The 24,022-nt window shown below is 44.9% G+C and overlaps 1 protein-coding gene across 1 annotated transcript; it reads right to left on the bottom strand.

Annotated features, from left to right (window-relative positions):
• Positions 1-1,223: 1,223 nt before the first annotated feature.
• On the bottom strand, positions 1,224-16,105 carry LOC147895136 (cyclin-B1-2-like). Its single transcript, XM_087383825.1, has 4 exons — positions 15,860-16,105; positions 9,763-9,863; positions 1,668-1,765; positions 1,224-1,528 (listed from the first exon to the last, which is right to left on the bottom strand). Exons 1-4 carry the CDS (start codon positions 15,992-15,994, stop codon positions 1,428-1,430), a joined length of 435 nt encoding a protein of 144 aa, XP_087239951.1. The 5' UTR covers positions 15,995-16,105; the 3' UTR covers positions 1,224-1,427.
• Positions 16,106-24,022: the final 7,917 nt, after the last annotated feature.

Genomic DNA, 24,022 nt, shown 5'->3' with positions numbered 1-24,022 from the left:
TGCTTTATAAGCACCCATCATGAAAGGGTCATTCAGTATTTGGCTATCGGTAACATCGCCAAGCAATTCCCTGTCTCTCACGAGACCCCATTTTTCAAGTACTATATAAGCCAAGGAGGACATTTCCCACACACGAGCCCTACCACTAAGCTATAAAGTGGTATAACATCTCTAATGGTAGCCATAATATTATAGATGGTCCTTCCCCTCACCCTTTCGCAAGGCCCTTCCTCTTTAACACCCCCCTCCTCCCCTTCCCCAATCTCAAGTCGCTTCCTCTTTAATGCCCACTACCCCTACCCTCCATTGTTCTTTAATTGAAACTCCTCCTGTCACCCCTTTATCCCTTAGTTTAATCATGGCCCCTCCCTGTTCCTTTTCACACCTCTACAACTAATTATAGGAATTTCCCATTTTTCAATGTCATGGCCTTGCCCTCTTCCTTTTCACCCCTCTTCTTTTAACCACATCATCAAAATATGAAAATTCCTATCCTTCCAAAGATTGGACCAAGACCCTATTGCCAAAGTGAAAAAATGAAAACCACAAAGATACATGAAGCCAAAATATGTACAAAGTATTCTTTGAATCACCATCTCTTTCTCAAAATGAGATTTGCTACCCTTCAATCTCGTGGACCAAACTTGGTGCTTCTTTCTTTATCTCATACACTAAAAGCCATTTTTAGCTCGCCATTGCACGAGGGTTAAAGCATCAACATCTAACAATTTGGCCTACTTAAGCACAAGGTGCACATTGAAAAGATAACCTCTTCCAACATGGAGATGCTTTACTGCTTCTAATGATAGCGATGCTTAACTCTATAGTGCATGATGGGGTAAAATGTCAAAAAGATTTCAGAATCCAATGTCCCCAAAGAGACATCTGAAAGCAAGTCACGAGCACTTTTAAGTGGTCAGTCATGCTGTGAAGAAGACCTGTGGAAGCCATTAACATCAACAATTCTCAAGAACATGAATAAATGTAAGAACCAAGTGGCAAGCATAGACTTAAGCCCTCAAGTGTTCGTGATAGATTGATTAACGCTGAGGCTTCAGACTGCACCTTCGCGTGAAAAAGCATTCAATCAGCCAATTGTAGCAACAAACTATAATTGGTTCCTGTCTTTAATTGAATAGTAATCTATCATAGTAAATCTAGTGAGGATAGACCCATCATTTACTAGTCATAATGCCCATTGCAATCGAAGCCTAGTGGTCCACTTTAAGAAACTATCAGCAATTCCCAGGAGTCTCAAAATTTCTGTATCAACGTCATACGAGCATCATGGCTCAGCTAACAAAAGCCAACCCCAAAAACATCCAGACTTCAATGTACAAGGCCAATCATCATTGTATCAATACAATTGTATATGGTAAGGCTTACAATAAACGCTTGCTGGTAAACATTTTAAGTGTCTATGGTAATTAAAAAAAGGTCCGAGCAGCAGGTCCATTAGACAGACCCAGTCTAACTTCCATAGCATGATGCATATCTACATGAACTGAAGATTCAGATTCTCGGGGATCTGCAACATGATAAGAAAACTATCAGAACACAAAAATCAAAAATCCTAACATTGTTAGACAATTGAGAAGAAAAGGATGGATACACTTTTTTATGACAATTGTACAGTTCAAGAAATATGTGAGAGAAGCAAGCTGTACCATTCAGGAAATCTCCAAATCCAAATTCATCTAATTCTCCTGTTAAAGATTCCAGACCTAGCATTGAAGATGGCAACAGGCCTGCAGGACGTTGAAACCTGCAAGAGCATAGGAAGCAAAAGAGGAAGATCACAAAAGGCAAGAAAGAAATTTCATTAACTTAAACCTTTATCTAAGATTGTTTATCAACTTCAAGAATATCCCAAGCAAGCTGAGAATGACAGTGCAAGAAAGGAAATCCATGTTCTTTGCATGGGGTAGGGATATACACTGCCATGCGAAGCAGCAGTTAATGATAACCCTAGCCCATATCGACAATTAGGTGCCAGGCAAAACTAAGAAGGCATCCATTTAAACTGAGAACCTAGAGCAATACACACCGAGTTTCTAACACATCTCAACTAACCAGACTATGCCACCACGGAGTCTTAGAAATTATGAACAGGCCTGCTAGTTCTGCCTTTGTTCAGCCCTCTAGTCAGGCCTGGTTTGCTGACTACGTCAAGCCCAACCAGCCTGTCCATCAAGGTCTTCTCCTCTGCTGTCCACCTGCCATGCATTGCGCCAGTTCCAGGGCCTTGCTGCAGGTCAATTTCCTGCCCACAAGCATTGCCAACAGGTTCGCCTCTTAGTCGTCTTTCTCCTGGGTATATTCCACCATCTGGTGCTGCTCCAAATCTGCCTCTGCCAGGCCAGATCCAGGTTAAATATCCATAGCCAACTTCCCGTCCACGAGGTCCATTTGTTGCATCCACCATGGCTCCTCCAAGTACATCTTTGATTCCTACCCATATGGCAGACATAACCCTCCCCATGTGTCAGTCTCTCAAGACCCAGGTTTACCCCCCCCCCATGCTCTCGTCATATGGGGGCTTACAGATCAGGAGGTCACCTTTCCAACAGTATAGACAGTGCTCTCTGTAAATGCTGAGCTTCACGGCCTTGTCCGTGTGTAGCTGTACGAGATCCTCTTGAATGACCTGGTTGCCTGAGCAGAACATAAGGGGAGGCAACCCGATGACTGGCAATACATGGCCGTGTCAGCCCAACTGTCATCCAAGCTCTTTGCAATACTGCTTCAGTATTACTTACCTCCCGCTCTAGTAGAATAGCCACCTGCGTTTAGATCCTCCTCATGTTCTGTTGGCGCATTTTAGACCCTCATGCTTGTTTGAAACATCCCGCAACTGAGGTCTACTCTACTGAAAAGGTGGCAATCTATCCATGTAAAGTCCAAGACTCGTAGACCATCAGCATGTCCGACCATACCAACAACTCTGACTCGCTAGAGGTATGTAATCAGCTAGAATGTTGCGTCAAGCTATAGAGGGGCGACTCCAAGTGAATCTACTGTGGGACTGAAAGCTTGCTACGAATCATCAGTGCGAGCAGTAAAACCTGGAGCCTCTCTACTTGAGTCTAATGTACCTTTGGTAGGTGAAGGTGTCACAGGGACGTGGTGGTGATGGTGAAGTGTCCAAACTAATTGTCACTGAATTTAGCCTAGGGTACCAAGCTAGGGACCTTAGTTAATGCCAAAAAGGTACTGATGATTTCATGTGCAATAAGTACAACTCCTAGTGCTATTAGAGTGGTTTCAATTTCTAAGGTCATTGTTTTGGTTCAGTGGGGTCATCCTTTAAAAATTGACCCCCTAGAGATCCTACAAACTAGGGTCATTGGTTCCCAAGCAGTAGGGTCATGGTGTGCCATCTGACTCCCCTAGGGGCATTAAAATCCCACGCCTCATTTTGCCATGTGTCTGTGTGTGGCCTCTCTGCTTGCCTTGTGTCACCCCTGGAAGCCCCTGGAGCCCTTCCTTTCCCTTCCTTGCAGTTTTGAGTCTTCTCCTCTACCAAAGGAGCCTCATTCTGAAGATGGCGGATTTTTGCAGCCTCCCTCTTGCTGGCTGAAGTCGTTTTTTGAGTTTTCTTCGCGACAAGTGCTCTCTGCTGCTGGCATGCTTCCTCGACCTGGATGCCTCCATTGTTGGCCATTTTTGGAGCTTTTCTCAACTTTCTTCGCGAAAAAAGTCTTCCTTTCTTGATTCTAAGGCTATATTCTTGGACGCCTCTCTTCCTGCTCCTCCCTGGTGCAAGGCGCACTGAAAACGGAGGTGCTGGTGGGCTGGAATCACCATTCTGGTGGTCGCAATCATGGCCGATCTGTTTCAGCTTGCTGAAGCCTCTCTTTCTTGATCTCTTCTAGTGCTGGAAGTCACTCATAGGCAGCTCCCTCCTACCAAAGTCTGCTGTCTGCTGTTCCACCAACTTCTAGGGCTGTTCTGAGCTGAAACAGGCTCTTTCTGTTGGCTGGATTCTTATCTTCTCTTTCTACTCTATGCCATTATCATTCTTACTGAGATTCTGCAAGGTTGGATGCCCTGCCATTGGCCCGGAAGAGGATTGGGGCACTTGTTGTGATACTCTCTTCCTAGGGGTGCAGTGGCAAGCCTTGGGCTCAATGATGGCTCTGATCTACGTGGATGCATTGCTTGGCATGCTGTCGGGTTGTTCTACTTGTGTTATGCATGGTTATTGAAAGGAACCAAGAGAATAGCACTGGGAGTTGATCACTGGCACAGCCACGGGTTGGCATTGTACTAGGTTGCACCTGCGGGTGAGCTCTTGAAGGGAGTCCCTTGTATTTGAGCTAACCAGTAATTAAATACCGCGAGGGGCACCAAGTGTTGGGGCCAACAGGCGTCACTTTTCATGCTTTTGAGTAGGGGTTGCATATGGACTAAGTACCCTAGTCCCAATCTTGGCAAAGATTTTTTAATGAGGCAATTTGCACGGTTTTGCCCACACCTAGGCTCTTGATACCATCGTCCCTATCCATATGGCAGGGGATCCCATGAGCCCGAAAACTACAAGACCATCATGATTAGGCGTGTCATTTATGCCTTACGCATGTTAGCCAGTTTGCGGTGAGGGGCTCAAACCTGCTGGACAGGTAGGCTTTCGCAATGATTATGTGATCTTGAATTACTACTCCTTTGGTAGATTTCCGCGGCTTTTGACACAGTACCACAGGCATGTCTCATTAGATGCCTATAGGATTCAGACACAGTCAAGAGATTATCTGAGAGGTTTCGACACTTTATGAGAGGGTTTCATATAGGGTTCAAATGATGATCGGATGGACTAAGGAGGTTAAGAACACGATCAGAGTCAAACACGGTTGTCCTTTGTTACCAAACCTATTCGGCCTATGCATAGATTAGCTTGAGAAATTCATTGAGACGCTAAGAGACACGGGCTCATATTTAGATGGTTCCTTGGTTCAAATTTTGCTTGAAGCAGTTGATGTTGTCTTATTCTCTTCTTTCGTTAAGGGTTTCCAATGATATCTAGATGTACTTCAGACTTTTTGTGAGACACATGATTTGAAGGTTAGTGTCACGAGCATCCACAAGCCCGTGGCCATGCTAGTTGGTGCCAGCGCACGCAACTAGGTCAACCGCCACGCAAGCAATGAGCCCTACACAATCAACAATCAGCACACAGTCAACAGATAGTCAATGCCACATCATCACATGCAAAAAACACAGCCGTCTTTTTACTCAAAAGTCAACACGTTGACTTTTTGGACCAATGTTGACTTCCTTGACTCGCCTAGTCAACGATAGGCATTGACCAGCCGACCATAGGTCAACGGTCGGCATTGACCAAGTCGGCAAGGCTGACCTAACAGCCTATAAAAGAGCAGCCTTTGGCCCTCATTCTTCATCCACTCCTCAAGCCTTCAAGCCTTCAGAGCAGCAGAGCCCACACCTCCCCGCAGCAAACCAGCCGGGTAGCCTCAACCCCTTTAGGGATCTAGTGAGGATTCACCTCCTCTAGGTAGTCTAGTCCTCCAGTTTTGCACTGAGGATTTCAGCCCCTTCATACAGTCGTATTCAGCCCTTTGGGCATTCATTATTCAGTTGTATCTATTTTCCTCTTCGGAGGTCTACTACATTCTCCCCCTCTGATTCTCTCACTCACATCCACAGCATCACTTTGTGTATTGAGTGCATCATATTGCAGCTGCAGTTAGTATTGAGCAGGATAGAGAGTGAGGATAGTCTATCTCCTGCTACAGTTAGCCTTTTCTATAACCAAGACTATGATCTTCAACAACGTCTAGGGCAGTCACATATTGAGAGCAAGTCAGTTCCGACATTCGGAACGTCTGGAACGTCGTTCCAAGAAGCAGGCTGGAACCGGAACGGCCCCGGAACGTCCCAAAAAAAATATTTAAAAAATAAATAAATAAATATTTTTGCTCTTTGAAAGTTTTAGAGCTTATATATAAAGTTTAAAGCTGTAAAATGTTAGTTTCTTTCATTTTCTAACATAGTTTTATGTTATATGATGACCGCTCCTATATGACGTGGCATTCCGATTCCCCTTCCCCTGTTCCCCCTTCCAAGAACGCACCCGTTCCGACACCCGAATTTCCATTGCTTCCACCGTCATTTCCAGGATCCCAAGACCAAGTCTCTTCTCGTCGACTCTATGGTCCACCCAACTACTATGTGTGGCGATTTTTGGGGGCCTTCTGTAACCGGCCTTTGACCGACAAAGGGCAGTGTAACAAACTCTATTATCTCACAAATCTGAAATACAGCCAACTTGAAATCGACTGGGATAAACACTGATCTACTCCGGCTCTTCGATTTTGCAGATTGCCCCTTCTGGTTCACCCGAAGTACGCACTACTAAATATACACCTCCCCTTAGATCCCTTCTCTACAAGCCTAAACTTACCTTCTTAGCTGAAAACTTCACCTCTTCTTGTCTTTGCATGTCTCTCAAGAGATTTAAACCCTTCCTCAAATACTTTGATAACAAACTTCATGTTTGTACCTCTGACCCCAACTTCTTTCATCATCCCTTCCTCCGCTCGCACATTCATTATGGCCTCAATCACATTCCTATCACACCCTTAGACCCACATCTCGCTCTTCAAGCACTTATCCAAACCTTCCATGACTGTCTCTCCCTAAATTTGGACCCTACTTCTCTATTAAAAAGCCTCTCCCATCTCTTTTGGAAAGAATTATGTTCTCTTTTTCCCCTCCTTAAAACCCAAAAGTCTCCTCTTGAAGACAAAACTCTTCTTGACAAAGTTAACTGGCTTCTTGGCCATGTGTTCATCACCGGTCTAGCTAAAGCCTCCCAAACTCCCATCATCCTTTGTAAATTTTTAGTACATACCCTGACCCTTGAAAGATTAAACTCCCCTAAATTCCTACCCTCTTCCAACCCCCCTTCCACTACTCTTTCATCCCTTTCTAATACCCTTGACTCTCTCAAGCTTCCTTTTACTTTCAATTCTCTACCCTATCTCATGTGTACCTATAAGGCACACAAACATAGCTTTCGTTGACTTACCAATGCTCATAACTGCATCTTCTCCTCACTTACTGATCTCTTAGCTACAGGACTCAAAGAGCTAAAAAAAGTCATCTCCCTAGAGGGTGAAAAACGACATTCCACGTATAAAAATTTCCTCAATGTATCCACAGACATGCTTTGGGGCATCAATTTACAGTTCCTCATCAATAGTCCCTCATGATCTTTGGCTCAGCCATTATGTAGCTTCAAGGCTACATGTCTGATGTCACCCGCGGTAACAGAAGGTGGAGTGAGGTAAGCTATGAGAGGCCAGAGGACGACAGGTGAGGAATGTCGTGTAATGTACGGGCATAGAAGTGCCACAGGGTAGAGGAAAGGGAGTTCGTCGCTCAAGAAACTGCTGCCAAAAGTCTTTGTAGTTGCAGCTAAAAAGATGTGTAGTAACTCCTCGTTCTAGTAAATGAATGCTTGCTTCTTCAACGGACCAGACAATGATACTACGTATACTCTCCATTGCGCTTGAAAGATTGGGCTTGGTTTCAAATCTGAGTTAATGGCATTATGCCTTATACTCATCATCGTATTAACTATTCTAGGGAACTAAGCAATAGGTGACGGACGGGTGAACCATGTAGTGTAGGGAAGGTATGAAGGACAGCAGCATGAAGGAAGTGGGTGATCAAAGCACAAAGGCAAGCCGTGTACTGAGAGAATACCCTATGGACCAAGCATATGTCATGGTATGTGACGAGTGCAAAAGGTGTCGTGGTATGTGGCATGTGGTAGGGGATGGATAGGCTAAAAAGCAAGATGTATAATCAGCTCCGGGAGGTGGAGGGAAAATAGACGAGTCAGTGATATGTAAGGTGAAGGCAAGGGATCTCAGTCAACTACAACTGAGAAAGGCCATCGGTCCATACCATCATGAAACCTGTCCATTTCCAAGAAAGAGAGCCTGTACGAATTGATCAGGCTTGCCTGTCTACGAAAACTCGAGATATCCCTATCTCATCCATATCAACATCATGTAGAAAAACATATTCATCCCAAAAATCAATGAGCGGCACATGACACAGAGCCATCCTCACGTTGAAGTCCCTGATAACAAGGACTTCCCTACAGCTTGAAAAGTCCATGATGTCTAGATGTAGGACCATGTACCATGAGGTTGAGAACTTCTCACCAAGATTGCTAGCAAAATGTAAGGTCTCAAGAGAAAGATAGCACTCAAAAGGTCGTGTCGAAAGGTGTGTTGGATCCGAACAAAGAAACCTAGCATGTGTCACACCCCTCAACCGAGACCATCCCCATGAGAGATGACCCATTTAAGGCTGCCAATCCTCTTGATCCACAAACTCACACATCTCTCTAGTCCTCCTGATCCACAAACTCACACGTCATCATGGTATGCCAACCCATGTGTATCCGCAAACTAAGAGCAATGGGTGCTTTGGACTATCATGTCTTTGCCTCACTACCCACTACCGGACTCGCCTCCTCTCATACCTAGCCCTCGCTCCCTTCCTCTAACACCTCATCGTTTCAGCCACCATACTTGAGCAGCAGCAGAGAGCTAGTAAGGCTCTCAACACCAGATCCATGGGATCCCACACACCGTACCACAGCCATTTTGGAAGCCGCTAGCTTCATGGCCTCCACCCTGGGGATCCAAGAGCATGGCATTGAGAGAGCTTGGCACATAGGTTGTGTTGATCAACCTTGGTCAGCTGTTTCATAAATATCCACATCCGCTTTGAAACCATACGCAAACGTTGAGTACCCCGCAACCATCCCCAAATTCACATGGACAAGAATCTCAGAGCTCTACAAGTAGAGAAGAGACGTACCCTCTTACAGCAGCGGGATGTAGCTTGTAGGAAGGAGAAGTGGATAATAGTCAGACCCGGTATGAGAGTTGTTGCCCCTTCCTCCCACGCACCTCACCTCATGCATTCCATAGAAGCAGCCTCATGCACTCTCTTGTGCTTGTACTTGCACCGATTTTGGATGTATCTTTTTGTCTCATAGGCCCGTGAAGCCTTTCAAAGATGGCAATATATCATTCTTTCTCAAACCTCTCAAAATTCTCAAGAATGGAAACTCAAAAATACATATGAAAAAGTACATCATAGATATATGAACACGTATGAAATGTAGATCATAGATGTCTATCAATATATAAAGCGTTTTTGAGGGCCTGCCCAACTGCACATGCTTCGAGAAGTATTTTGTGGAACGTTTCAGGCAGAAATGTTTCTACTGTCCACAATGTGTTTCCCAATCACTATAATTCAAAAGACCTTTCACATTCCTTTACACAAAAGAAAATTTAAACATCAGGAAACATCAGATGCTTCTCAAACTATCAATCTGAGGTATGCTACATATGGTTCATACAAGGCTCAAACTACTTCCATGTTCACTTGCAAAGAGATTGAGACCCCTACTGTGTTTCATGTATAGGAAAGCCCTAAAATATTAGACATTAGGAAAATAAATTTGCCCCATAACTCAAATACAGCAGGAGCAAAAAGCAAAAAACCAAATCTCCCTGTGAAACTAAATCTTCCTATGAAACCAAATCTCATCAAATGAACCTCTCTCTAAAGACTAGAAAATTGTTACTGACTGGAATAAAAACCTTTAATAGACGATGGCAAGTTCTCTATACTTTTATTTAGCAATAAATAAATAATAGAGAATTCCAGCTCAACTTGTTAAACAAGCACTGGAGAAGAAACTGAGTTTACCTTGAAAGAATCTGCTGTTCAATCTGCATCTTCAATGGGAGGGCTGAACCATAAGCTTTCTCAAGCAGGAAGCGCTTTGTTTGCATTTGGTGCTTGTTAAACTTTGTCATCCATAAACATTGAATGAGTAACGACGCTTAAAGCAAATATACTGCAGAATAAATAGAAAAACAGCAGCAATCCAGTGTCCTTGCCTGCCATGCTTTTGAATCTGAACTATCACTTTCCAAGAAAGCTTGTTACTAAGAAAACTCCACTAACAACCTACATGAGAAACGTCAAAATACTTCTTGTCCCTCTTTCCCCGTCACTCATTTATCCCCCCTTGCCCCAAGCTACTTGTCCTCATTTGCATTCTTTGTACCCCTTGCACTTCCCCTTGCTTCCTCCAAGAACCAAGTATAGTCAAAATGCCCTGCAGTTAAAAATTTGGCAGGGTAAGATCCACTTGCTCAGCAGGTATGATGCACTTCCATGTATATATATCCACGTGACTTTAAGGGGCTGCCCAAACTACTCACATCTAAAATTTCTTTTGACACGATACTTCTGAACAGATTCCAGAACATGATGCGAACTCAACCAACCCGAGTCCTCATTTTACACCCTTGTCCAAGAATGGATTCACATAACCACCATAGGCCCTAGTTTTGGGCTTCAATGAGGAAATCTTATTGATAGGAAGCCCAATGCTTGTGGTCTATTTCATACCCAAGGATAAACTACGTACTAAATGTTGAAAGAATCAAAAAATAGAGGAGAAAGAAATAAAGATTTATTAACATCCGCAAAAAGCCCAAAAGGTCTATGAGAGCAAAAGTTAGATACATCATGCTCACACACCCACCTCACCTAGGGAAATTAGAGGTGTCCAGTACATCTCTACAATATGTGGTGAAAGGAAAACTATAAAACAAAACAGACATTGGGAACAGAAATTCACCTCAAATATTTGGGCCCCGTACTTGCGCCATCATGAGTAATCTGATCTGCACGTGAGTGTGGCTAGGGTTTGCATCAAGAATCCTCACACTCCTTTAGGATCTCTGAGATATGTTGCTGTCAGTGCTCAGCTGTGTGCTCAGCTGTGCGCGCTGCACCCGTGGTAGTAGGAAAGCATCTTGACACCGTGATACTGCTAGTACAATACCCTATGGGGAGTCTGCTTGTTGGTCCTATGAACATTCTCATACTAGTCTGGGACTATGAAGAGAGGCCCGGGCTTCATGTCCTGCAATTGCCACTCAGTGTGGGTCCCTTCCTGCAAAAAAGAAGTCTATGATTGTCTGTTGTCGTGTGCCCCAATCTTCGCCTCTGTATGAGTGCCCTCCTCTGTCGTGTGATCTCACACATGAAAAAATAGCACTCATTGATGCAGTCGCACAAAATCTGCCAGTGTGCACCCAGTACTAGGGGTCTCACACTCCCACCCCCTAGCCGTGAAGGCCACCTCCGAATCCCAACAAAAAGCAGGCAGGACTGGAGGAGGGTCTTTCACCTTCATCATATATCCAAGGACTATGGGATCATATCCCCAACATACTCGGGGAGCCCAGCGCCAAGGGGCTACTTTCCTCATTCAAAGTCCAACGAAGGGTAATGCACAATTGGACGTACCCACAATCCCTCCATTGGCAAAGCATCATAGTAGGCTTCAAAGTTGACCAATCACATCAAAGACAGTCAACACAACAAAGGCCAGGCCAACCAATTGCACGGGGTCTGACAAAGCCAAGTCGTCTCAAAGTGCAGCCACCAAAGACTGCCAGTGAGCAGTTCGCGCCAGGCCAAACAACAGATGGACAAACAGTGGCCGTAGACAATCCACAGTGTGCAAAGAGTTACAGAGTTGCAGTCCAGCCAGCGATAGCCGCCATGCATCAGCCGCAAGACACCTGCCACAGGCTTTGATACCACTGTATTCACACAGAATTTGCAGCGTATCAAGCTGGTATGCACCAGGTACAAGGGGTCCCACACCGCCGCCCCTAGCCATGCAGGCCTCCTCCAAATCCCAACAAAGAGCCAACAGGACTGGAGGAGCCTCTTTCACCTTCATTATATATCCCAAAACTATTATATTACTCTTGCTTATGGGATAATATCCCCCAAAGTACATGTGGAGCTCAGTACCAAGGGGCTATTTTGTCTCCTTCAAACTCCATCATTTACAAGCCACGAGGGGCAAAGGGCTTGACGATTGATCCGAGTAGACAATGACTTGACTCACTCATCTCCTAGATGTGTTCAAATAGGCAGTGGTATTTCCCATGAATCTCATAGCATCTGGGACATCTCATTAACATGAAGCAAAGTCTCAAATCGCGGTAGTGTCATGTAGCCTCAACCTATCATGCCATCTCGATGTGGAATTGATGGGATAATGTCCAATGGCTATCTGTAAGGAGTCACACTCAATAGGAGACAGAAGGCTTTGGAGCCCCAGGCTGTAGGGAGGGCTCAGGGAGACTACCTGTGTATACAAGAGCGAGTAACATGCCGAGCTCACCCTAGAGCAGGGCTGCACCCCCCCCCCCCAAAAAAAAGAATTTTATTGAGGAATGGTACAACTCGAATCAGCTTGAGAGCTGAAAGCTCATAGATTTATAGGCTTACAAAGCTGCCTGTGCCTTTACAAAAGCGCACTTTTCAAATAAAGCTGATATATCTAGATGAATCTAAAGACACGCCCAAACTCATCCTCAAAAAACACAACTCATAGTGCAGTTTCAGTCTCATGATGGTCACTCATAAGTTGAAAACCATAAACTCCACCACGCATAGCAGCGACTAGCTACTATGACATCCCGACTGACATCATCAGCACCCAACAATGGGTGTAGACCATAGTATAAACATATGCTCTCACACATACAAATCCACACACCCACACATACTTGAGCATCCATCCATTTATACAAAGGCCTTCGTACTGAGTTTCTGTCGGCACTCCATAGGTGAAGGGCAAACTCAGCCGTGACAAAGGCTAGCACAAAAGGAGAAGGCTAATCAAAAAGTATATACCTAGATGAATCCAGGAACATTCCCAAACTCATCCTCTAAAAACACAACATAGTGCAGTTTCAATCTCACGAGAGTCACTCATAAGATTGAAAACCATAAACAAAAGTAGTCCCACATTCTCTTCATTCAAGCTACAACTACTTGTGAAGACTATATGATTTTATGTTAGCCTCTTCCAGATGAGCATCTAAGAAAAAAATGCTTAGACAAGCTAGCTACAAGGTGAAATTTGCATGTCCACTAATACAGCAGAATCATATATCTAAATGAATCCCGGAACATGCCCAAACTCATCCTCAAAAAACACAACACATAGTGCAGTTTCAATCTCATGATAGTCACTCATAAGGTTGAAAACCATAAACTCCATCACGCATAGCAGGGACTATCTACTATGACATCCCGGGTGACTATTTCAAATAAAGCTCATGCATGATTTTAGCCATTCCAGCCCTTATTTCTGGGCCCTGGTGTGGTGTGAGTTTCTCTCCCCCCTCTCTCCCTTCACCTTCCGTGATTTATTTTTGTCAAATCGCTGCCCTTCCTGATTTCGGAGCACCTGAGTTGCTGAGTTTTGGACAAGAAATGAGAGACGCTTGCCAGACGAATTTCATGAGCTTGGGAAGTCCGATCACCATATTCTTCTGATGCATCTCCGCCAATGTGGTGAGTGGTACATGGCTAAAATGCTTAGGCCACAACATGCTTGCTGAATCCCAATCATGAACTAAGTGCATTAATTGAGTAATTACCGCCCTCCCTCAAGCTTGATGAGTACAAACAACCGCCCTCCCAAGTGAATTTGTGACTAAGACCTACTTGTCATCAGACTCCACCTTCATGTTGTCACTGGTCATGCATAAATAAAAGCACAATCTTTGCAAGAGTTGGAACATGCAAAACACCGGAGCGTGTTATGCACACCATCATGAGTAGAGAAAGAAACAAAGCCTCCCTGTTCTACCGGACATTTAGAGTCATCACCTATGAACTCACGAACAATACCTAGATACCATCTGGCAATAGATCTTGAGTTTAGTCACTTCTTTTCAAACCCACCAACAAAAACGAATTTCGTTTTAGCTGCCTTGGACACCTGGAGTGAAGATTTACCCAACATTTAGCACCTAGAGATCTCCAGAATCATTTGGGGAGACACCTTCTGGGAATTTTGGAAGGCTCCTGCTGGACTTTTCTGCTGCACTTTGATTCAGAGCAGTGTTTGGTGGATAATTTGATTGTTTCTGGCACTTGGCATAGTTACTTGGTTGTAGAATTATATTTGGAGTTAGTTTATCTAGTTAATGGATATTATTGCTACTGGCAGTCAAGTACCTGTTCTAGAGCTTACGTGGCAGACTGCTACCAATTCCTTGTTAAAGTTCATTGTTTGGTTCCATGGCTATTTGATTTTGAAGTCTGAATTAAGTAATACACTAGAAATCACACTAGTCCATAAGCACAACACCAGCTAATATTGTAAGAGACAGGGATAATAAGCTTAAGAGGTGCACATGAAAGAGGAGTGAATTTTAGAGAAACGGAGTGCTTGGTACAGCCAACTCCTACAAGGCAGAATCGTCTCGAGATCTCACAACAAAAACTCAAAATGCAAACTTACTCTATGTGCTTGTATGTATAGAGAGAAGAAAAAAGGAAAGAAGAGAGTCTCTAAGCAACTATAATCAACATTATGAGTAAATGATTTTTAAAAAAATTAACGTAGTAAGAAAAGCTATGCTATAAGTTCTCATCAGTACCCAAGCATAAGTGGCCATCTGGGTTTTCAAAGATTCCAGAATCTCTTGGGTAAAACCCAGTGCTTACTAAGCTATTATATAGACATTAGATTCCAAGTACAAAATCTCGGTAAATCTATACCATCACTCTCAGCAAACATCCGCTGAGGTAGGGCACTTTACTCAGGCGTTGTTTGCTGTTCCTACTGCTGTAGATCACCACGCACGTCCTACAGACTTCAGTGGCTTCTCAAGGTAGAGTCTCCTACTGATCTTCCTGTGCACCAAATCTGGCTCTTTTAAAACATTTAGATCTGTTTCTTTGTGAGCTCTGGATAGTCTAACCTGCAGGAATTACTGCTTTGAGTGCCCACATTGGGACCTTTCTATAGAGCACTGGGCCCTCTGATCTGGCCACCCAGACTCCCTTTCTTTTGCTCCTGCCGATCTGGCCTCTGTACTACCGATCAGATGCAGACCTTGTCTGCTGCTGACTTGTGCCCCAGACCAATAGCCCCATAAACGAACACTTGGCTGGGCTATTTACATCCCCAGAACCAGTACAGACTATAGGCTCACTCAGCCATATCTGCTCACCAGGTTGGACTCATAAGCCTGGCGAGCTAGATTGATGTCTCCCTTGTAAGATTGCACGATGGACTAGACTCCCTGACCTCTAGGCTTCAGGTGAGCGTCTAAAGACGATTCATATACAACAATTGAAAAGAGACAGTACCATGCTGTATTCGAACAAATATCAATGAATTGCTAAATACTTCACAAACATTGGGTATACGAGTTGCTGCTTAGTACCAGGAAAAGAAACTCACTAAGATACAATCCTTCAGAGCAGAATCAGATGCACCGTACAAAGTGTTCCACCCATACAAACGGACAGAATAGACTTGGCTGTAGATAGAAAATAATGAGAGTAAACTATTTCAAGGGGGGTGAAGGGACAACATCGTGCTAAAAGCTGCTTCTCACACACAGATCCATAGCAGATTGGTATCGTACTTTCTGGCAGATACTGGGGTACATTGGAATCCGAAGTCAGCCCGTCGATGAGCCGTATAACCCTATTGAACTAGCCAGTACATATCCAGCAGGAAAAGTCTCTGTAACATGATTTGGGTATCGCCATGACTCGACGCTGGAGCGGTAAACAAAATTCAGTCGCCCTCTCCTCTCATCTGAACGAATCTCATCTGGCGGTGGTATGCGGATGGACCGAGATGGGCAAAAAAATGCGACTTGTCGCGACATAAAAAACCTCGAAACGGAGATATACCCTAGAAACGGTAACATAAGAAACTACAAAGTCGGAGACTCACATTAGATTCAACGACTTGGACGGGATGCAGAGGGAGAGCATCGTGCTTGAAAGCCACGAGACCGTGCCGAAGTGTGTCGTGAGGTTGAGCAGAGGAAAATGGAAGGGATGAGGCTTGCTGGTCCTCCTTGGCCATCTCTGTGTTGGATTGCTTCAAACAGGCTTGTTTCCAACTTACGTTTCTCTTGTTTTGTTCTCCAAGAAAATATTTGCTCACCAGTCAGGAGCCAAGACGCCTTGTTAATGCTTGGAGCTGATTGGCTAATAGAGCTTCTTCTTTTTTTTTTTTTTAACACACCCCCATGTGGACCGGTAGGCAATGGGTCACAGCTGTGGCACTCACACGCGCGCACACACACACCCACCCAACACTCAAACCACTAATAGAGGCATAGTTAATGCTTGGAGCTGATTGGCTAATAGTAGCGAAAATTGGCCCACTAATGCTTGGAGCTCATTGGCTAATAGTGGTGAAAATTGGCCCACTAGCAACACCAGCTATTTCTAAAATCAACTAGCCAATGAGCTCCACGCATTAATGGAGACTCTTGGTTCTAGAAGTCTGCGCAGGACTCTCAAGTTATATGGTATTGTGAGTTTTTTTTTTGGGCCGTGTCTTTTATGAAAACTAGTAGTGAAGGATGTAGTGGAGAATGGGTGAGAGGAGGGCATTCCAATCCTAAGTAAAGGACCCGGGGAGGCAGAGAAATGACCGGTAGTAGCCTGGAAGCTTGCCCACCAACCTAGGTACTTTCCTAGGCATCAAGGCGCAGTAGTGAGGGCAGACAGCAACATGGCACCATTCCCAAGTTCACGAAAATGGCCTGCGATCCATTTCTGCAAGTTTTATCATTTCTGCACAAGCGATGCCCTTGACGGGCTAGACTATGGGTTATTTGCTCACGTGGAGGGCCAGTGGGATGGGCTTGACATCTAGCTTGATCGGATGATTGGGTTTACTAGTGTTGCCCCGTTAGAGGGAGTGCTGCAGTGGAGGATTGAAACTCTTTTGTGAATTTCCTCATCTTAATTTCAAAAAAAAATTAATCAAGTTGTATGGAGATCATTCTACCAAAAGTTCAATTTAAGAGCCCAACGCCCATTAAAAATTTGAGAAGTGCTTGCTTTACCACTATAGTAGGAGGGAGTACCCATGCGCACTCATCCACTCTTGTTTTTTAATAAGGTTGGGTTAGTTTTTTGGGTGAGGTTAGTGCGTTTAGGTCGGTTTTACTAAGGAAATATTCCTTCTAATAATGTGGCCGATCGAATGGCGGAGATTTAATCTCTATGGACCGCGGACCTATATGTACAAAATGAAGGAATACCTAGTCTTAGATTAGCGTGGTACACGAGAGTATTAGTATTGCCTTGTCAGCCTAGTGGTCACGAACCTTGAGTGTTTTGGGTTCAGTACCTGCAAGCATGCATGATAATTCAGTTTTTAGTGGTAGCATGCAAACACGTGGTAGTTGCCTTCTCTGCTCTAGCATGCATGGCGATTCAAATTTTGGTGGGCAATGTGTAGCCACGTCGTAGGCGCATGCATTGCCTTCCTTGGTCTTTGTGCAAAACTAATTCGCTACATGGCATCCATGCATTCATTCGTCTCTCCTCCTTGCCACGCAACTTGCAATTTTTTTGTTTTTTCTTAACCTCGTTTTGGGGAGGTTTCTAAAGGTGACATGTGTAGAGAGAGAGTGTCCAGTTCTAGGGAGAGAACAACATCAATTATATATAGTGTCGATTTTAAAGTTCACATATTGAACAATTTTCATCAATTTATAATATTTTACACAAAATCTGTGACCGCTAATATTCTTTTAAGTAGAACATCGTGAGAATTTGTGATTCACATTACATTAAACCCCCGTTTTTTTAGCACTATTGGTTATTAGAGGCGATCCCCATGCATTAGTTATACGTCAAGATTTCAAAGATGCAACCATGCCAATACTTTTGAGCCATTCCAAGGGGTGGGTTAAAGCACCCCCTCGTGTCAAGAGAATTGAACACATGTAGGCCTAACCAAGTACAACATGCATGGCTAACCAACTCTATCACAGGTTTAGCAATAGGTCACCCAATAAGAGCAACCTGAGAATCTTGGATTACTTGCCCATGGAAATGGGCTCTTAAAGGGCCTCCCTCGCATGTTCTTAGAGGGCCTTGCAAGGCCCCTAGCAAATGCCTGCTAGCAAGGCTAGCTCAACTTGGCTTAAACTCATCACAGCATTATCCTCGTGCTCCTTCAACTTGGCTTAAACTCATCACAACATTATCCTCGTGCTCCTTCAGCTTTGCTTAAACTCATCATAGCAGAGTGTTGTTAGCAAATGTTTTACTTCCCTTGTGATGTGGCTTTGTGGAGTTGCACAAAGATATATTTTTGTCAGTTGCAAGTTGGTTTCTTGAACTTTACTTTTGTAAAGTTGTTTTCTTTCTTTCTTTCTTTAATCTTTTCTTCAATTTACTTTTGTGAAGTTTACAAATGTATCTTGCTCATTTGTATGTGTGGTTCTTTTTCTTCAGTTGGTCACTTTCTTTGGCTTGGCTGATCATTGCCTACCTTTAGGGGAAAATGGACAAACGGATTAAATTCATTCCCCCTTAGCATTTTCTCTTCATCAACCCAGAAACTACAAACTCTTGTGGCTCTAACAAGCCAATTTGAAAGTAGCATTATGTTAAATAAACGCAATTAACTTACACAGACACTCAAATAGATGGCCCACTAATTATGTTAAATAAACACAAATAAGTAAACACTAACACTCAAATAGGTGGCCCAAATGTACAAAAAATTAAATCAAGTCCCTTAATTAAACATGAGGGTAGACGAGAGGAGCATAGCTATAAAATTTATTAAGTGGCTTTGCCTTTTAAGCTTATGAAAGAGGCCATCTCACTTTCCAAGGACTATTAAGGAAAAGGCAAGGTCAAGGAACAAGATATGTCATCTCCATGTTGAATACATAGTACAAAATCATAGCTAATGCTCTTGCTTATAGAATTTGAGACATTTGCATGAGTGTGGCTGAGAAAGAGCAAAACGTGTTCATTAAAGGCCGTGATATCTATGAAAACACCCTTAATGTTTTAGTTGCCCTAGATTATGCGCACAAAGCTCCTCATCTATAAAGGGCACCTCCAAATGTCTCCTAAGCCTCTCCGTAACAATGGAGGGGACCTGCTCCCCCAAACTACCTCAAAAGAGCTATCAGTAGAAGATTGTGGTGATCTCAAGGATCTCTTGAGGGTTGATGTGTATACGTCCCCATGAGTTCTTGAGTCACTAGAGCTAAATCCTTGCAGATCGTGGTCCTATGATATGGAAGAACTATTTGGTCATCATGTCACCCTGATGGACCCACCTAGTCCAGCAAGAGTGATAGGAGGATTCTGCTTTGCAGACCTCCAAATCCTATAGCTCCAATCATGCACTCTCAGGCGGTCCCTGAGTCACTAGGACCTTAGATCCTGCTCCTTGTGTCACTCGATAGATGCTAGATCTCACCGAAGTGCTCTTTCCCGCTCCTGAAGGGAAACTCTCAGTCTAAGAGCCAGACACTGGAGCTCCGAACTGCTCCATCGAATCCTCTCAACCACCCATACCATCCACCCCTCAAGGAGTATGTCTTTGGGCTATCTCCAGAGCTCCATTATCGCCTATTGTAGCTCCACCTCCTATAGGAGATCATCTGGTATACAGATCCCTTTGGGGGAGTCCGCGGACGAGGTTGCTTTAGGTGAAGAAGCGCTAGAGAATGGTCCAACATCGTGGTACCTGCTAGAATGCTGGTGGAGCTACTGCCTTGGATTAGAGCCCAATCCCCTATGTAGAATCTACATAGACACTAACAGCAACCTGTCATGACGCCATTGTCCAAAGGAAAAGTGCATGCTACCTAGAATCTTGGTAAACTCAGGCTCATGCCATAGATCCCTACCACTGATCACAAAAATAAATTGCTCCCAGGTATTCCTCTCCCCAGCTAGCATTTCTATGAAAGAGGCTCCTCCTTGCTGATCCTCCATGAACTCTAGATTGTTGAAATCACCTCCAACAATCCACGAGTCGGGCAATCTATGAGCCGTCGCCAAAAATTCGGTCGGTGTTGTTTGCAAGTGAGTGCACACACATTCAGGATACAATTCGGGCCTCTTTGGCCTAAAGACCCAACCATACTGCACGACGTGGTATGAGCTTGCCTTGTGCAAATACCTTTGGGGCCATTGCCTGGGATGGCGATATACATACCCCTCCACTCCTACCAACTGCAAGGGCCCAAACCTCTAGGTTGCTTCCAGGGAGGAGGTGGTGTCAGCGTGTGATGTCCGCTCCTAATACTTATGAATAAAGAGGAAATCAAATGGTCTACCTACCAAAGCCCATTGCAATTCCTGATGAAGAATCAGATATTGCTATGAGGCTGACTATGTGCACGGTTGTGGAGCCCATGCACATTCCAACTCACCACTATCAAGCTCATGGGGATGGGGTGACAATGAACAAGGCTCGCCTATGCGCAGGAGCCTGTTGCTCTAGGAAACTAGACTTCAGCGACTTCGCCAGGGGTTTGGAGGGAGAGTAATATCCGTGCACTGATGGACCAGGGTTGCCATTGGCTCAATACGACCCTCCGTGCCCAATGCTACATGAAGGAAACATCTACACCAAAAAGATCAGCGCATTGTTGAAGTGTCCAATAGTGGGGCTATTTGAGTAAAACCTTTGGTGGCAAGCGGATCATTGCTATTGCCAAGCCTCTGATCTTGGCTTTGATGGGGAGAAGCCAAGTCGAAAATACGTGGAAGCACCGGCAACGAAGGCCCATGCCTTGTGGCCCCATCCACTCATCTATCGTCTAGTATACCTGATGCTCCATCATCGCGTTGAAAAGCTTTGGAGTCCACTTCTTCGCCCCTATGGAGGCAAACTAGAGAATTTGAACTGGATGGGTATGGGATCCTACCACATTAATGCCCCCTTTCCAAGGCTGCATGATCAAAATGTTCAGCTCCAAGGGTATGGGGTACGAATCAAGGATCTCCAAATAGTTCCATGCTCCCAACCGTCAAAACTCTCTCGGCAAAGGCCTCCTAGCCCGCATGCGTAGAGACCTAAGGACTTGGGAATATGTATCCCTCTCCCCAAAGATATGAGAAGAAGAAGTTGAATCCTATGCGCCCAAAGAGTTAACCTGCTTGCTGCTACTGAGGAGAGGTCGGCGAGTGGCCTTTGCCTTAACCTTGCTCACAGGCAATGGATCCACCGAGAGGGGTGCATATGGATATGCCCAAGGCGAAGTTGCTACTACTTGGGGAGAAGGAGCGGGAGGTGGAGGGGGGGGAATGGGTGGTGAGGGTGATCACAATAAGAGAAGTAGGTGGTGAGGGGGAAGGCATGGAGGGGAATTGCAGAGAGAGGGTCTGGGGGCAGGGGGGAGGCTGTGTGGGATCTGCCATTGACTGAGTCCAAAGTCGTCGTGGCAATGGCCCTTGCGGCCTCAGAGGCTCCTCCTCCAAACTCTGGGGAGGGTGAATCGAGATGACTGTGGGCACTAGTGCTCCGGGAGCCTCTGGGGCCTACTCCTATTGCTGTGGTGGGTCCTGCGGGCAAGAGGTCCCACCTTCAAAGGGGCCTGAAGAATGTCCTAAGGTCAAAGGCCCTCTCTCCAGAGCTTATGATATGTCTACTTGGGGGCCTCCAATCTGGTCTCCTGTGATTGTGCAACTATGCTCTCCTCTTTTGGTTGGCATGATGTTGCTAGTTCTCTCTAGCCCACTTACTCCTCTTTTTCTTCCCCACCTTGGTCCATCTTTCCTCAAACAGCTCCACCCAGGGGGTTTGGGACTCTGACTGTTGTTGCTGAGGACTACCCTATGTCTGCCTGTCATGCCGGGTCCCCTCCTCTCTAGTGTCACTCTCTAGTGTCACTACGCTCTCCCTATGTCTCCTGTGGGGATAGATGGGCCATACTCAAGCCTCTCGTACGATCCCTAGCTAGGTGCCCCTTCTATCTGCACCTCAAACACTAGACTCGTCACATAATCCAAGGACGTCCAATCTCTAGGGAAGGGTTGTAGAGAGTCTCTAAGAGGATCACCTCTAGGAGTGTATATGGGCTCTCTACAACCAACCTGAGGCGAGGAACCCCATCATCTATCACAATCACCGCCTCCGACTCCAAAGGGTACTCTAGAGCCATGTTGAATGCCTGCCCAATAGAAGGAAGGATGGCCCTATACTCCCTCAAAAGCCCCAGGAAGCAGAGTGCGACTAGAAAAAGCAGGGAACATGGTGAGTCTAAGTCCATGTCCTCCACCATAAATCTGTGATACCAAGGGATAGGATACACCAAATGAGGGTCCAGGAGAATAGGGCTCCTCTCCATGAGAGCCAGAGCAGTATCCTGAGAGCCAAGTTGGAGGAGAAACACACCTCATCCATAAATGGTGACCTTTTGGATGTGGTCGCCATCAAGTGCCAGGTTTTGGCGTGGATCTACTAGTCTCGGGTTTATCTCCTCAAGGGAGTAAGGCCGAGTATCCTACCACCAATTGTCATGTCTTGTAATAAGCTCACTAGTTGTTGTATTTGTTACTTATTAGTCAATGATAGGAGAACTTTGATAGCTGGGTGAGTCGAGGGTGCTGCCATGGAGGCCCTTCTGGCTAGACTGGAGGTAGCCACAATCCCAATCACGAAAGAAAGCAAGAAACTGCACTGTCTACTGAGGCAAAGTGAAAAGCTAGGGGAGAAAGAAGAGAAAGAAGGCCCTCGAACGGAGTCATTGGCCCCATTCCTAGTGAGGGCTGGAGAAAAAGTCCCTTAAGATAGAGGAGAAACAACAGGAGCTCGCCCGCCAAGGCTGAATGGAAGTAACTATTGAATCCTCATAGGAAGCACCGTGATTCAGAGGAAAGAGAATGAATTGAAGTGTAAGGCAACCCAATGATACTCCTCAAAAAGTTACCAGCCCTTGAGGAGAGCATGAAATCTTGCTAAAGAGATACTCAAGTCAGCTATCCACTCAATGCCATCCCAAGGTACCAAGGGCTAGTTGTACTTGTTGCCTTGATGCCCAAATAGCCACTTAGATCTCTTAATCAAAGCTAGCAGTGTACTAGTGAGCTGCCATGCTGTTGGGGGAGGACCAAGCAAGAATGCAAAGGATTCGCCTGATGATGCCCCCACCCTGGCTATCGAATAGAGCACCCTACCCATATAGTGGGCTGGGCTCTTGAAGGTACGCTTGGAGCACAAAAGCCATCACGAGCAACTGGGCTAAGAGTGTGAAGCTAGTAGGGTTGAAGGGGAATCGTATAGATGCCAGGGGGGCCGAGAAAGGGCAGATGGGGGTTCATGCAACAAATGCACCCCCTTCTTATAGCTTGCACTACTGCGTGAAGCCCAACACGAGGCTTGTCATGATGAGCTAGCCCCAGTGTGGGCTAGGAGCAAATAGAGGGAGGGGGAAGGAGGGGGCACCGAGGGGGAAGGGGGAAAGGGGGGTGCTGCATAATTGGTTGTTTCAATGTGAATTGCTTTGCCTTTCTGATCATATGTCAATCTGGTAGGTGCTCTGCTTTCCCTGGTAGACCATTTGAGATGCTGTTGCTCTTCTTGGGGTGTCTCTTGCAATTCTTGCTCTTCTTCATCAACCTTTTTTGTCTCTCGCAATTCTTGCTTTTCTTCATCAACCTTTTTTATAGATGACTGTGTAATCAGTGTGTCCATCTCTTGTGTATCCATTACTGATTCCTCATCAAAGATTACATGTTTGGAGATAATGACTTTTAGTTGATGGGATCATACAACTTGTATGCTGTGCTTTCTTCACTGTAGCCAACCATGATGCATTTACGTGACTTAACATCTAATTTTCTGTGATGATCATCATGTATGTGGGCATATGCTATGCAACCAAATATGCGGAGATCCTGAATGCATGGCTTGTGTCTAGCAAATGCTTCATAAGGTGTCATACCCTGAATCAGTTCGAGTGGAAGGCGATTAAGTAAGTAGTTTGCAGTGGCAATTGCTTCTGCCCAATACTGATTCAAAAGATGCTTCTCATTGAGCATTGCCCTACCACTGTTTGCTAAAGTACCATTCTTCCTTTTAGCTCTTGCATTCTGTTGAGGAGTATCTACACAT

This window comes from Dipteris shenzhenensis, chromosome 13 (genome assembly GCF_047967505.1).
Source record: "Dipteris shenzhenensis isolate YYH24624 ecotype China chromosome 13, Dip_SZ_1.0, whole genome shotgun sequence".
NCBI lineage: Eukaryota > Viridiplantae > Streptophyta > Polypodiopsida > Gleicheniales > Dipteridaceae > Dipteris > Dipteris shenzhenensis.
This window is presented reverse-complemented; position numbering and strand designations above follow the sequence as displayed.